The 15,647-nt window shown below is 42.6% G+C and overlaps 1 protein-coding gene across 1 annotated transcript in view; it reads left to right on the top strand.

Annotated features, from left to right (window-relative positions):
- The window catches only part of VAT1 (vesicle amine transport 1), a 59,880-nt gene that overhangs the window by 18,275 nt on the left and 25,958 nt on the right, over nucleotides 1-15,647 (top strand). Inside the window, exon 2 of the mRNA XM_089687981.1 lies at nucleotides 10,967-11,174. Within this exon, the coding sequence (XP_089544107.1) occupies nucleotides 10,967-11,174 (208 nt within the window). The remainder of the gene's footprint in view (nucleotides 1-10,966; nucleotides 11,175-15,647) is intronic.

Here is a 15,647-nt window from a genome sequence, read left to right as displayed (position 1 = left end):
GTGCTGAAGCCTGGGTGCCATTAACTCTGTATTAAACCAAAAAGGAAACATTTTATTGCAGCTTACACATTTAGATGTACTGGCTACATTTTCTTTCTTCACTTTTTTTTTTTTTTTCTGGTGATCCAGCCAGTAAGTCTTCAACAAGCATGCAGGTCCTACTGCATATGTGCCCAGCAAAGCAGAAACCAGCACCATGCAAGGACGACTGGAGTAAGGGGAAATGAACTGAAGGGCGGTTGCTCTGATGCCATGGTTTGGCAGCATAGCCTCCTTTTTTCAAGTCACACTTTAAAATGATCTGCAAGCAGGCTTTTAATTGCAAGAGCATGTCGAGTCTTTAAATTTATCCAAAACTCGTCTAGCACATGCTTCACTAACCAATCTGAGATTTGATTCTCTTGCAGTGCTAGCATGTGCCATCATTATGTGTTGGCGTCCAGGCTATAGTAGCAGCTCTGACTGCTCTTGCAGTTGAGCAGATCCCACAAAGCATTCTTGAAGCAGTGAGAGGCGGCTGTGATGAGCTGTTCTACAATAGGGGTCTGTCTGATTCCTGTGGTGTCTGGATGAATAAAAGAATTTGAGGAATTGAGCAGCAGGGGAAGAGAGGAGGTGGAAACAGCCTTTCCTGCCTATCGGATAATGCTGGGCAGCAATACTTTATGCTGATTTCCAGACATCCACCTATTTAATAGGATCTTCACTGGAAGCTGTTGGCAACATTTGATAGGATGTCAATCTGAAAACTCTTATTTTCTTGAGTTGAGTGTATAACAGACGTTCTACTGCAGGGATATCGCCACACCCAGGCTGTATAGTGAGCCATAGTGCTGCAAAACAAGGCTAATCTGTCTAAGATTAGCAGGTACCCTCTGATGCATTGACTGCCTGTCTGTCTGATTTGCTGCTGGAGTTAGAAGCATGCAGTAAAGGTAACCTAAATACTGATCACACTGGGGTGTAGGAAATGCTGCAAATCCTATGGTTCCCACACCACACTGTAATCGCATGGCGTTCATGCAATCTGGTGTAAATGTTAAATTAATGACACCCCAAAACAGATTGCAAAATGCAATTGCCAGTGAACACCCATGTGATGTGTCAGGTGCAGGTAAAAGGGTCCTGCACCTTGGTGCAGATGCAATGAGCCATACAAAATGAGGCTCTGCAGGCCAGCCCTCTGGAATTTTCCCTCTACTCTAGAGCTTTGGAGGAAGGCACTACAGGCAGTTTTTGGATCCAAGTGTCTGGCTGCACTCTTGAGGGACCCCAGCCAATCCCCAACAGGTGGTTTAGCAAGAAGCAGGGACACCCTTGAAGTGTTGGAGCCTGTGAAGTAACTAGAGGGGTTGAAGTGAGGCTGAGAGGCAGGAGCCTGGGAGGGAGACCAGACTGGAAGGGGCTCACCTCCAGGCAGAGGGTCCTTGAATGGAAGAAAGCGGTGGAATATACTAGCCCCACCTGGCAGCGGGGAAGGAGCAGCCCCACTGATAGGTAGCTGGCTGCTACCAGGCCTAACAGCAGCACAGGAGGACTCGGGTGAGTACTCCTACACCCCCTGCGGCAGAAAGGGAAGAGAGCATTTGGGTGGGGGAGCTGATTAGCTCCACACCTGGGACTGTTACAGCTCAAGTAGCAGCTTTGGACTCCCTTGCCCATGGATTAATCTATCCAGCTGGATAGAGGCTCTATCTAGGGTCTGGGGTGATACACCAGGAGAGGCTGAAGAGCTCTCCTAGAAAAGTTCTGTCTAGAAGGCTTAATAGTTCAGGAAGTTTATCCTCAGCTACCATCCCATACACCCCTTGCCCCATCCTAGTTCTACATCCCTAATAATAAAACTTCAAAAACTCAAGGACTAGTTTTCTGTCTCCTCAGTTTGAATGGAAAATGTGTGATGCTTGGCTGTGCAGGGCTATAGGGGGACCCAAATCTCTTGCAAGCAGGTAGTGCTACATGCACTCTAAACGTGGCCAGTTACGTAGTGGATTTAAGATGCCTTGAACCTGGTTTGTTAAACAATGACAATGAGTCTGCCATCCTTCATGTGGTGTGCTTGTTACCACTTCATTTCCAATGGGGCACACCATGTAAAAGCCAGAAGGCTTTCCACTTGCTCTTGACACCTTAGTGCACCTGAAGAAGCCAGCTGTTTACAAGCAAAACCTTTTTTTTTTATTTTTTTTTCGGTACCAAACTCTCCCTCTCTAAGGAGGCTGCTATCGTAGCCTCTTGATCTACAGTTGCCATGGTGCTGCACATTTTGGTCAGATATAAATCTGACTGTTGGTTGAGGGCACAAACTGACCATGTTATGCCTTGAAATTAATGTAACTGATTTGGGAGACTGGATCTAGGAGCTAGCTAAAAGTTTAAAGCCCTGTTAACAAAGCATGTTTTATTTTTTATGTTTGGTTTTTTTTCCCTAGAAGTGTATCACCTGATTAAATGCATGGATGGGCAAAATGTTTAGCATCTGCTTAAGTAGATTTGCAGGGAACATTGTAGTGGAACTGAAAAGTGCACAGTACCTGAGTTGCAGCTCCAGGCACCCAGATATGTGGCTTATCCAGCTAAAACACTTTGCACACAGCAAAGACACAAATTGGAGTGCTGTGCCGCCTTATTGTATTTCTCCTAATAAGTAGCCTTAGTTTTGACTGCTTCTGGGATTTGATTGCAGATCACTCGCCCACTTCCTTTGATTCATTAAAGCAGATTCCATCTGCTGAACGCTCTTGTCTTCATGTCAACATGTCTGTGGACTTGAATAGCGAACAGCAGTAATTAAACATACATGGCATTTTTTTTAATGCGTTAGAATGGTTTCTAAAAATACAAAGTTAGAAATGAGCAAAACAATTTGTTTAGGGAAGTATTTTGGAATACTAGTTTCTCGGCTACAAAGTAATTTATCCCAGTTTAACCCTTTGAGGACCGTAAGATTTTGGAACGCCAAAAGAATCAATTTTTTTGTTAAAGTTCGTACACTTCAGTTGATGTAACTAAGCCCTTTCATGAAATTGGCAAAAAGCTAGATCCATTTGTTGAACTAATATTTTGACTCAAACCAAAAAAAGTTTTAAGTTCTTAATCAGGTGATACACGCAATTAACCATTAGCCGCCCGGCCAATGGCCGTTTGGCCGCTTCAATTGTGTCCCTGCATTCCGGGTGCACGCCATTTTGCGTGCTCCCGCACTGCGCCGTTTGCGCTAATGCAGAGCGGCGCAGCAGTGCGATCTGTCAGCGGCCGTGCACCTTGGACACGGCCGATGACAGATCAGAGTACCGGCTCCCGTTGCTGGTACCATGTGACCTACTGTGACCAATCACAGCAGGTCACATGACAGTTGTATACAATGGATGGCTTCATTCATGATGCCATCCATTGTATACTAGTGCCTAGCTGTGAATGGTCACAGCTAATCACATGCACATGTCATGTGATTAGCTGTGACCAAATCACAGCTAAGCACAAAAAAAAGCTGAATGAATCGATTTCATTCAGGTAAATGCTTGCTTATAGCAAAGTAATTCTTTGCTATAAGCAAATTTGTGTGTAAAAAAAAAAAAAAAACAAAAAACTGATCTATTCCCCAAAGTAGTACAATGTTACTATGGTAACATTGCACTACTTTGGTTAAAGTAAAATATGAAATTTTAAATTTTTAAAAAAAATGTAATAAAAAAAATATAATAAAAAAAAAAAATATATATATATATATATATATATATATATATATATATATATATATATATATATATATATATATATATAATTTTCATACTGTCACCAGTCAGTGTCCCTGTTCACCGCCATGCCAGTTATATGATGACGCTGTACTGCACTGGTGACAGTATGTAAAAAAATAGTGAAAATAATTTTCTTCTTTTCATTTTCCGAAAAATTTACAAAAAAAATACAACTTCAAAAAACTCACCATGCCTCTTATGAAGTACGTCGGACTGTCTACTCTGCAAAAAGGGGTCATTTGGGGGATATCTGTACTGTTCTAACATTCTTGGACCTCAAGAAATTAGATTGGCCGTCAGTACTTCAGGATTGATCAATATTCAGATCTATACCATAGTTTGTGAACTGTATAACTTTCCTACAAACTGGTGAAAATAACCCAAATTAGGATGTATTTTTTAAAGACATGTAGCAGAATACATCTCGGCCTAAATTTATGAGGAACAATTATTTATTTGCAAACTTTTATAACAGACAGACTTTTTTTTTCAAAATGTTTGGTCTTTTTTTGTTAATTTAGCAAAAAATAAAAACCCCAGCGGTGATTAAATACCACCAAAAGAAAGCTCTAGTTGTGTGAAGAAAATGATAAAATTTTAGTTTGGGTACAGTGTTGTATGACCGCGCAATTGTCGTTCAAAGTGTGAGAGCGCTGAAACCTGAAAACTGGCCTGGGCAGGAAGGTGTAAAATTGCACGGTATTGAAACGGTTAAACATGGGACAAATACATCCCTTGGTCCTCAAAGGGTTAAGAGCTAGTATCCTTGTATACAAACACAACACATGTTGGTACCCTTCTATGAAGAGAACTTAAAGAGAAATGGCCCAAATTTAATGTGACCTTGGAGTTTAGCTGGTCTCTGGAAGCTGTTTGGCTCCTTGTATCTCTGTACTATCCTGTTTAAATCTAGTGTAGGTTTGTTTTTTGTTTTTATAATGTCTTGAATATCAAAGGGTGGACTAAGTTTGAATATGGAGATTGAAAGCTCTGTAGTTCTTTAAAGTAGAACTAAAAGCCAAAATCCTTTTTCTCTTGGATAGAATAAGGGAGGCTTATAACCCCTGTCGTGTGTTTTGTGTTTTTTTTTTTTTTTTTTTTTTTTTTTTTTTTCCCCCCATTTGGGAGATTTACTGTCATTTGCTGTTGCAAAGTGTGGGAAAATATCTGTACTCCTTGGGGCCCTACAGGTCACCAGAATTTGTGTCCCCTTTGGAAGACTAACCTCCCCCTTTGCTTTTCTGGGGACAACCCAAAAATTTGGAGTTCTTTCACTTTAGACAATGGTTAACAGGACAGGGTGAGTCTCCCTAATGGGGGCACAGACTGCAAGAGACTGATGGGTGCCAAAACGTTTTTTGCACTAATTTGATCTTCACAATAAGCTTTTTTCCAATAGAATATAATCTTTGGAAAGAAACAAGTGGTAATGTCCAACTTCAACATAGAAAAATCTGACTGCCAAATTCTTACAGGAAGTGTACAAGTTGGCAGTTTAGTTTCTGAAACCATCCTTGCGAAGAAAATGTTAAGCCATTGTTTTGTAGAAAACTGGCTTTATTCCTCTGCACACTGTAATGGGTTTACCGGGTATCCAGCTTACTACAAGTAGCCCAGAATCTTGTGAACAAGCAAGCTGCCATTGACTAGTCATCTTGTAAATGTTAAGTTGCCTGGTTTTTCATTCACTTGTCTGGTGGTTTATTTTGTACCAAAATACCATTTTTTGCTTCTTTTGCAGAAAAGGCTTTCCTTGTATATTAGGACAGTCTTACCTGTCAAGCTTGTGCCATAGAAAAGTTCATGACTTCCTGCTATGTAGATTCAGGATGTAAACTGTCATTCATAAGCTTTGTCTGCAATGGAAGTAAGCTAGTCACATGTCCCAGAAGACTATGGGGAGGGAGGGAGAAGACCACTTCCGCTTCTGATGGACTTAGGCAATTGCAGTGGGAGTGCGTACCTGTTAAGGATTGACACCTTTGGGGAGCAGGTACCCAAATTTAATGAGTGGGAGAAAAATGCTTAAAGCGCAACTTCCCCTTTGGGAGGAGCTCTGCTTTAATAGCATTGGTACATGAGGAAGTTGGTATTTAGAAATAGGTGAACTTGGCTTTTAAGACTTGCCTGCTGCCTTATTCCACTCTGATAACTTCATTTCCTGAAGTTTTCTTGGTTACTGACTTTTTCTGGGAGTGTCGGCAACGGCACCTCCCATATTTTCTACAGTATGAGCCCTGGTTTAAAGGTGTGCCTCAATCACTCTGGTTTCTAGTGCAATAGCTGCAGATTATCCTCGAGCAAGCACACACCAGTGCCCCATAGCAAGAGTTTTTGCTATTGGGGGCACTGCTCAGGGAAGGAGCTGTAGTACCAGTGGGGGACACAAGAACTATTGGGACTGCTCTGTGCAAAAACACTGCAGAGCATGACTATTGTCTCTTTAAAAAAACAAAACCCCTAAATCTTTAATACCACTAACTCCTGGAAAAGCATATTCCCAGGTTCTAAGTGTATTCCCCCCCCCCCCCCCATGTACATGAGATGTTAGAATTGGGCTGGTTTTTGAAGTTAACATTCAATTGGATAATGTCTGAGGGGAGATTCTCACAAGGCAAGCAGAGCTACATGGAATATATTGATCAGTGGGAGGATATTGGCATACAGTCAAACATAAGGGCTTGTTAATGCAGAGAGATTGCTGAAAATGATTTCTGCCACATTCCATTCTTGTGCTACAGCAGTGGACTTTGGGGATCATTCTTCATGAGGTGAATTTGATTGCCGCTTTAAATGTTACTGAACCCACAACAGTAAAATCAGTCTGTATAGGCAGTAACACATGCTTGTTATACTCATTGTAGTACCTAAGGGGTTAATCCTCCGCTTGAAAAAGGGAACAGAAGGCTCAAATGGCCTTAACACTACCACCTCTCCTGATAAGACAGACTGAACCTTAGGCAATTGCGCATGGCTCAGTTTGGTGTGTATTGCTAGGTTTTTTGTTTTTTTGTTTAACTAGTGCTAATCACATGAACTCTAAAGGAAAAAAACAGGTTTTACATCCTAGAGCAGAAAGAGAACCCCCTACAAGCTTTAACCAGTGCTCTGCTGAACACTGATAAAGCAGACTTGTGGCTTTTAACTGCTGAGAGAAGGTATTTGACAGTTTATTTACTAAAACATTGTACTTCCATGTTCTGTGTACTGAGGGAGACCAGATATAGTGGATGCAGGGTCCTGGGTTTATAACACGAAGCTTTCTTTTGAGTGTCATAAATATACATTGTTGGTGAAATGATTTAACAATGACAGTATTCAATAGATAATATTGATTGTCTTGGGATTCACTTTTTTTTTGTTACTTTAGTGGCATTTATAGACACTAACCAAAGTTCTCGTATAGAAGTAATGGGGAAAAGAGTGGTTGTTACACACAAGTCTCAGTCCTGTGATAAGTGAGGTATGTTGGATTTTGGTGTGGGATGGGTCAAGGGGGAGAGGTGGTAGCTGATAGAACTACAGGGGTCTAGGAGCACATACCTGGTGACTTGTCCTGTATGTTGCATCTGTTTTGTATTGTAGCATTCTTTTATCTCTAACATCTGTTTTTGTAGTCTGCATAGTGTTATCATAGAATTGTCAATACTTTGCACAAGATACTTTTTGGTGTTCTTGGTTATTTTACAGATTTGAGTGGGAGATCAAAAAACTCACAATAGGTACATGCGTGATTTACAGTTTCGAGTCAGTTGCTATTCAGAAGTGACCAGTTCATATGGGACAATGGGGAATCAAACTTGGTAGACAGAGAATGTATTTACAAACACAAATCCTCTCCTGGAATAGGTTCACACTATTGTGGGTGGTTGCAGGTGTGGGAATTACAGCTGTACCAGCATCCAAAGCATGCAGGGCTGCCATTCATAATGGCACCCCCACGCATCTAAAAATGCAGTGTATTTGCAGGTACAGGGAAACTGCATGGTGCTTTTACACCATGCAATTTCCTGGTCGCTGCATTTTTCAGAATGTTGCAGGAACCTTCTTACTCCATGAAACATAGGCACAGCAGCCTGTCCAAATGCAGCTAGAAGAGCCTTGTCAAGTACATGGTATGGGTTACAGGAGCCTGGGTAAGGGCACAAAGTTAGAGAAGGGGCAGTGAGAGCCAGGAATGCAGGTTGCCGGGTGTAAAGTCGGGGGATTCAGAAGGGAGGATGGTGTGCAAGGAAAGTTGGCTATAGCAGATTAAAATAGGAATGTGTACTAGTGACTGAAAATGCTTGCTGTTTTGTGTGGGTTTTTTTTTTCTCCCCCTCTTGAGCTCAATGTACACAAGCCTACTCTGACCACCAGCTGCGGGAAAACTCCAAATGTGGTAACCACAGTACTGCGATTTTTGCCGCGGTTTCCTGTGGCCGGCGGTCAAAACATTCCTATCCTGAACGCCATTCTTCTGCATTCATGGGAGGGATGCTTAGCCTCACCTAAATGCAGAAGCTCCTAAACTGCTAAAAGCCAATTTACTATAAACATGTAGGGTCTTATGGAGTTGTTGTTAGGAGCTTTGGCAAAAGCTCCTAAAACTTGAGTTTAGGAGCAGCAGTGTACATGGAGCCTTAGAAACAGGTTTATACTTGCTCTGCCATGGAATTGCACAAAGTGTCCCCGATCCTCCTGTTCTTGGGTCCCTGCTAGCACTCCTGGCTGCTTTCTATGGTGGCACTCGTGTTGGCTTGCTCTCTGCATCTGACAGCAGGAATTGGCCCTGTTCCCTGCTTCCTTGTCACGATCTGTGATTGACAGCAGCATTGCTCCCACTACCTCAGCAAAGCCAGTGTGTGACGCAAATGTGAGGGGAGGGAAGTGCTGCAGAGGGCACAGCTCCTAGATCAAAACCTTGTTACCTTGAAGCAGGGAATACAATAAAGTGGTAATGAAGTGCAGAATATTAGTATGTGCTAGTATGCACCATATACTAGCACATGACCCTTTCCTTTAAAATGAAGCCCTCCAGCAGTGTGCTGTCAGTGCTTCCATCTTCACGTGATCAAGTTTGCAGGCTCTGGCTGGGCAGTGATCATGTGCCATCCATTCAGAGTGCAGTGCACATGTACCTGTGATGTCTCTGGCCTCTACAGATCACTATCTCCTAAATGGTACCTGTTTGTAGGACATATTCACTACCTACAGGTAAGCCTTATTATAGGCTTGCCTGTTGGGTACAAGTCAAAGTGGACTTTATTACTTTTTTTTTTTTTTTGTAAATGTTTAGGCTTTTTATAGCCATTAAGTGAGGACTTGAATTTTTTTTTTATTTGAGGCTTTTGGCTTAGTGGAATGACTGCACTGAGACAATGAGTGGAACAATGGTTCTACAGAAATGTAGAATCTTATTGATGTGTTTAATGTGGTTGTACGCCAACGTTAAACCACACTTCACCTGTTTCTAGTGATGACTGTTGGGTTTAATGTAGTCTTGTCTCAGGTGCTAAGATGTTTGTTTCAATCCTCAAAAAAGCAACTGGTTAAAGGATATGGTGTCTACAGTACCCTGTTGTGTTCATTCTACCAGATCAGTGGGGATTTTGTTAAAGCGTCTATTGCTTGGCTTTGAGGCCACAACCTAGTCTTTTGTTCATTCTCAGTTCTACCAGGTGGATGTCCCAGGTCTCTGTGGATTAAACTTAATGTTTAGCAGCACTCTGTTCAATATTTGACACTTTCCTGATATAGATATAGATATAGATTTTTTGTTTAGCTTGTGTGCATGGTTCTGTTTTGACTTGTTGCCCACCTTTCTGATTTCATTGCTTAAGCCCAGTACATGGGCCGAATGTCAGGTGGCATCAGCCAGTTCAATCAAAACCAGCCGACTTTTTCCTTGTGTATGGCATCCAGTCCAACATAAGGCGGCCGGCTTCTGTCAAAAGGGCATGACCGCAAAATGTCTGCCAGTTGGCTCCCAATCGGCACTCTCAGCCTGTACCCTGCCCCCCTGTTGGAACACAATAGCACAGTAGGGGGTAACAGTCGGTACAGCACCTGCTGGGTTGAACAAAAAACTAGTAGTGTACCATGCTTTAGACATTTCCCAGCCTGTGTACTGTATGAGTAAGATAAAAGCAGGTGGGTGGGGTTTTTTTTTTTTTTTGTGAATCGCCCTGTAAAAGTGGTCTGATGGCTGTACTGGCTTGAATCACTTTTTACAGCTGGCGATGGGCCTTCATGTAAAACTGATACCAAGTATAACCAATTCCACCCGGGGTTGTATGTATATGGCCTAACAGCTGGAAGTGTGGCTAACATGCAAAATTCATAGACTTGTGTCCTATGGAGTGCTGATTGTCAATCTCCTGTCGGAATGCTATCACTATACCTGTAGACCCACGTTCTGCTTGCCGATTACACAAATACCACACAATTCTGTGTATCTGTTTTCTGTGAAGTCCTCTGGCTGTTTGTATCAAGTCTCCCCACAATCTTTTTTTGTTAATGTTCTATTTTGATAGAGGTGCTAAGGGATTTAATTCTGGAGTCCTTTGCCTGTAATCAGTAAACTGAAGCCTGTGCTGAATGCATCCTATGTAGGTAAACCAGATTGAATTGCTAGAACAGTGCTGTCTTAAACACTTTCTGTCCCGTTGTCTTGACCTAAACTCAAACCCTCCACAGATGCATGATTATGAGCAAACAGCCACGGCCTCCATGGTTGCAGAGCATCCAGTGCTGCAAGACTTTTGGCTGTGCCTGCATAGTCCCTATAGACTTCCATGTCTCCAGCCTTGGGACACAGGTCCATAGACTATACCATGCAAGTCTATAGGGCTGTAATATGCAGTTTGGTCCCCAGCTCCCTGTGAAGAATTGACACCTTTTGGGGAGCGGGTTCCAGATTGACGGGTACCCACTTCTGCTCTGACTACGTAGGAGATTGGAAGTGGAAGCTTCATTATTCCAGCAGGAGATGCCATGGGGAAATATGTACTGGAGAGCTGTGCAAAATTTAAAATTTGTACCTTTGCAAATGAGCAACTGTAAGTCAACCTTTTTTTATGGTCGTGCAACTCTGCCAATTTCAGAAATGACACTTTGTAACTTCTATCTAAATGGGGACAGCACTGTGCAAAGGTATCTAGAAGTACAACTGTTTCCTAATGTCTTCTACTTTTCCATATAAATTTTCCCTCATTTTTGTGTTTCAGGTTGGAGATAAAGTTATGGTCCTCAACAGATTTGGATTATGGCAAGAACTGGTTACTGTTCAGACTAGCCACACATTTCTTATGCCAGAAGGAATGAGCTTTGAGGAGGGTGCAGCCTTGCTGGTAAACTATATAACTGCCTACATGATTCTCTTTGACTTTGGCAATCTGAGGCCAAAACAAAGCGTCCTCATCCACATGGCAGCAGGTAAGAATTTTCAGCATTAAAATATTTTTAGAAATTATCTATTGCATACTTGCATTGGTCCAGCATGGCATATATACTTAGACATACTGTCTCTTCTACATGAGCTATTTGGGTGGCTGAAAATGGCTGCATTTTGGAGCTACTACAGTGGTGGCCACAATCATCTGTCATGTTGGGTTCTGTGCCAGCTGCCTCCACTACAGTCACTTGCTTAGCACCGCCACTATTCGTAGTGTTTTTGTGTGGTTTTTTTTTTTTTTTGTTTGGTTTGGTTTTTTTTATGCAAGGTGTTCAGCTTGACAGGATGGGGAGGAAGGGATTGTCCCTGCATCTCTTGTTTAGTGTGCACCTCTGTATATGTTGAAAAGGCCAGGTTCATAGACCAGGCCACTCTCAGAACCCCACCAGGACACCGCTGATCTGATGGCAGCCATTCCCATAGTTGTACCAACTAAGTTATTTTCAGCTTACCCAGCAGCCATTCAGGTGTGCGTGGTGCCAAGCTGAGCCAATGCAAGTATGCAGTACAAATCATTCCTGGAGTTCAGCTTTAATTTAGGCTGGTGTTGCAAAGGTCAGGCATGGCTGTTTAAGACTTGTCATCAAGAACCTAACACTAACTCCAGGACAAGAATGGCAAGCAAGACATATTAATTTTTTTTTTAGTTGTGTATTTCTTCAAGTCTGTGCAATAATGCAGTGTGAAAAATTGCTTTTGTGCCAATTTCCTGTCAGACCAATCACTGCTACACCTTGTTCTGAGTGACTTGTCTTGTATCTGCCCTTCCTAGCTTTCTGTACACCACATACACATAAAGCAAATGCTATATGAACCTACCTTGAAGCAGTCACCATCCACCTCCATAGCTTGGTACACTGCACTAACCTGAGCAATCCTCCCCTCCCAAGGGAACAGTGACCGTCTCTAAGCTTGCATCCTGACTGGTAAAACCTAATGCTAGGCTGCTTGTGCCTGTGGGAGCACATTTCATATATTAGGACATTGTTTCCAAGCACCGGTCCATCCCATTCATGCCAATGGTATTACAGCGTTGGCAGTGCAGCACTAGATGTTTGCTGAAAGACTGCTGTCTGGCGTAAGAAGCACCAGGGATGGATTCAGCTTTGCAAGAGCCATTGTATAAAAGCTACCTCATGTGTCACAATTTCTTTTTAGGCTAGGTTCACCTACATGGGTGGGGTGCTGTTCTCTCACCTGCAACCAACCATTCACTCTCGATGGCACCCCAATGCATTGACAATGCAGTGTTTGCAGGTGCCGGAATGTGAATTACCTTCCTTGTCACTGCAATTTAAGAGGTGCAGGAACCTTTTTTAAAAAGCAGGCACAGCAACCCATTCAAACGAATGGGCTGCCACACCTGCACAAATGCAGCTCGCAGAGCCACAAAAGTGGGGAATAGTTTTGCAGCCCATCATGTTACAAAACACAGCAACATGAAGAGGCCAGTTCACAATCAGGAGTGACTGAAAGTGAGCAAATGACACTAATGCGGTGTGAAACGCTGCGATCCATGCAGGTTTCCCATACCACATTCCAATCGCACTTTGTTTTTGGGATCTGCTGCGAGTGTTGGTGTAATCTTAATGACACCCCCAGCACAGGTCACAAATGCAGTGCATTTTCCTGCATTGGATAGTTTGGTACAAAACAACGTTATCCAGTTGTGGTGCAGTTCCAAAATTGGTGCCTTTGGTGCAATTTGAGCCCATTCAAAATGAAAGGGCTCAAACTGCATCACACTGAATTGTGCAGGAATGCAGTACAGGTCATATTGGGGACCAAGGCTGAGTACTGATCAGACCTACCTGTCAACTGCTAGACATGCTAAGGCTGACCATATGCTAAGTCTTTAGTTCAACTCACTGGTTGAACCAAAAAATTGATTCCCCCATCCACACACAAACCTTTTCCATCGAGCTTTGTTCTGACGGCAGGGAGACTTCCCTCTGTCAGAATTACTGATTAGTACTGCCAGCAGCACTAATTGATCAGGAAGAAAACTGACAGGTTGGTTGTACAAAAGTCTATCTGCCACTCAACTTCTGTACAACCAGCCTGCCATATGGATCAAAGATCAGTCCTTGAGTCCTGATTAGTGTATTGCTGGCTTGGGAAAATGGTCTTGTGCTGTAGCAAATATGCACTTCTGTCATTGAGGTCTACTGCTCTCCTGTGTCTCAGCATAATGTTCCTTGCTCCTCCCATAGATATGCATGTGAGTACTGCAGACATGGGGGGTTCTAGATGAACACATACCCTGCATCTGATGGTGTTGTCTTGAAGCACTCATTGACCACAATGAGCTGTTGGCGTTGTCACTAGATGCTATATGGTGAAAGTTCATCTACACTGAGGCTTTAACGCCTGGTCTGACTTGGTGTAATTCCCAGGGGTTTGACACCGTTTAACTGTTGGGCTCACATGTCTTAATCCAGTACATTCCTATACTATCACTGTAGTTATCAGACTACACCATAAAGTGAAGAGCTGAGATATTTGGCTCCTACCTTGGTTAACCGTTTAATAAACACCTGTCTAGGGAATTGCCACCCTGATTTGCTGTGATGAGGCTTAACACAACTTATCACTTAACAGTTTATTAAACATGCACCAAAATCACATTTTGCACACTAACTCAGGCCTGCACTAAAATCAGCTCTGCTTGACAGCAGCTCGTCTGTTGCGTGGACATCTTATTCACTTGTAAAACACAAAATAGTTTGCAGTGAACACTGGCAATTGACAAGTGCAGTCTGTAACGGAATTGATTACGGGGCAGTAAGTGCGAAGGCACTGATGAATAGAAAGCACTAAACCGTAATGGCTAAAATTAGTGTGGTGTGTGGAGTTTTTTTACAATTAACTCCATCTGAGTTAAATGCTGCACGGGAAAAGCCTACTATCCTGATCACTGGGACTGAACGTGAGCAAAAATAAAGTAGTTGCTGGAATAGTGAGAGGTGGTCTTCCAGTAGGAGAACCTGTTTTGGGTGACTGAAAATTCTTGCTTTGTAGAGATTTCTCATTGCATCTTTAGGGCTGTAGACACTTTAATCCTTTTACTGGCAGTCCCTACGCTCCTACTTTTAACTTCAGTGGCCAGACCATTTTGGCAATTCCATTTTTAATCTTTTACAGCTTTCAGAGTTTCTGAAAATGTATGGTTTGAGGGGTCTTTCACAAAGTATAGGTGCTCCTGACTAACCCCCCCCCCCCCCCCATTTAGATGCTGCCAGAGGAGAGAAGCCAGGAGCTACAGGGAGACTAGTGGATCAGTGTCAGGAGGGAGGTGTAGAGAAAATCTGGATATTAGTGTGATGGGGGAAATAAGAGTGACAGGGGGTGCTTCTAGTTGAGTGGGGGGGGGGGGGATTTACTGAATAGCTGATCAGTGAGTGGGTCTGCTGAGCATTTCTGCTGTAAGTTCATGATCAGTGAATTAACCATGAGCTTATAGCAGAGGGCATGTCTGGTCCACATAGCGTACAGACCTGGGCAGCTAGATAGTGCTGTAGTGCCATGAAGTATGTAAATCCCTTATATTTCCATGGTGGTTTTCCCCAGCCAACTTGCCAAAGTTCTCCCAAAAGGTAAAAATAGCAGAGCTATTTAAAAGTTCATAGATAAACACCTCAGATGGTGTCAGAATCTAGAGACTATTTTGGTATTGTGCAATTCAGCATTTTAGCACTTACATTTCCTAGGGGTTACACAGTATTACAAATGTAATTATGAAATTTTAAACGTGGCTTACCAATTCCTCCCAAGATCAAACTAATATGTAATTTCAATTGGCTTCTTTCTCCTTTTGCCTTGATATGGTGAGACGATCCTTGAGTAGTAAGAAGTTCATAAGTTATTCCAGAGATGACCTCACATCCTGTTTAAAGACAGTTGACATGTTTCCGCACATTTTTCCTGTATGTAATGTCGATCTTCCTGTCCAGCTGTGGCTTTTCCTGTTTTAGTTCAAGCATTGAACAGGAAAACAAAAAATTCTGACTACAAAAGCATTCAAAGGATGGATTTACTTTGGTACTTTTGCTACCTCGTTATCAAAAGAGCGCTTGTTAAAGGGTGCCCCCCTTTAAATTTGCCTCCCAGAACTAGCAATTTAAAACAAACCTAACTATAAAAATATGTAACCAACTCCAAAAGGTTCAGAAGTGGTCTTTGAGCCAGTCATTGTGATACAGGGGTTGTAGAGGCCATTTTGCACTGACCTCATACACCTCTATGGTCAGAGTATTATGGCTGAAGCTTTAACAGCTTCCTGGTGTCCATCCACAAGTATTGGGACACCCCTCCAGATCATTGGATTCAGGTGTTCCAATCCCCTCCATGGGCACAGGTGTATAAAATCAAACACCTAAGCATGCAGACTGCTTCTACAAACATTTGTGAAAGAATGGGTTGCTCTCAGCTCAGTGACTTCAAGCGTGGTACCG

The sequence above is a fragment of the Staurois parvus genome, unplaced genomic scaffold (genome assembly GCF_062004578.1).
Source record: "Staurois parvus isolate SC_StPar_1 unplaced genomic scaffold, SC_StPar_1.0 ptg000442l, whole genome shotgun sequence".
Classification (NCBI taxonomy): Eukaryota; Metazoa; Chordata; class Amphibia; order Anura; family Ranidae; genus Staurois; species Staurois parvus.
Note: the sequence above shows the minus strand (reverse complement) of the source record. Positions and strands in the feature narration are given on the sequence as shown.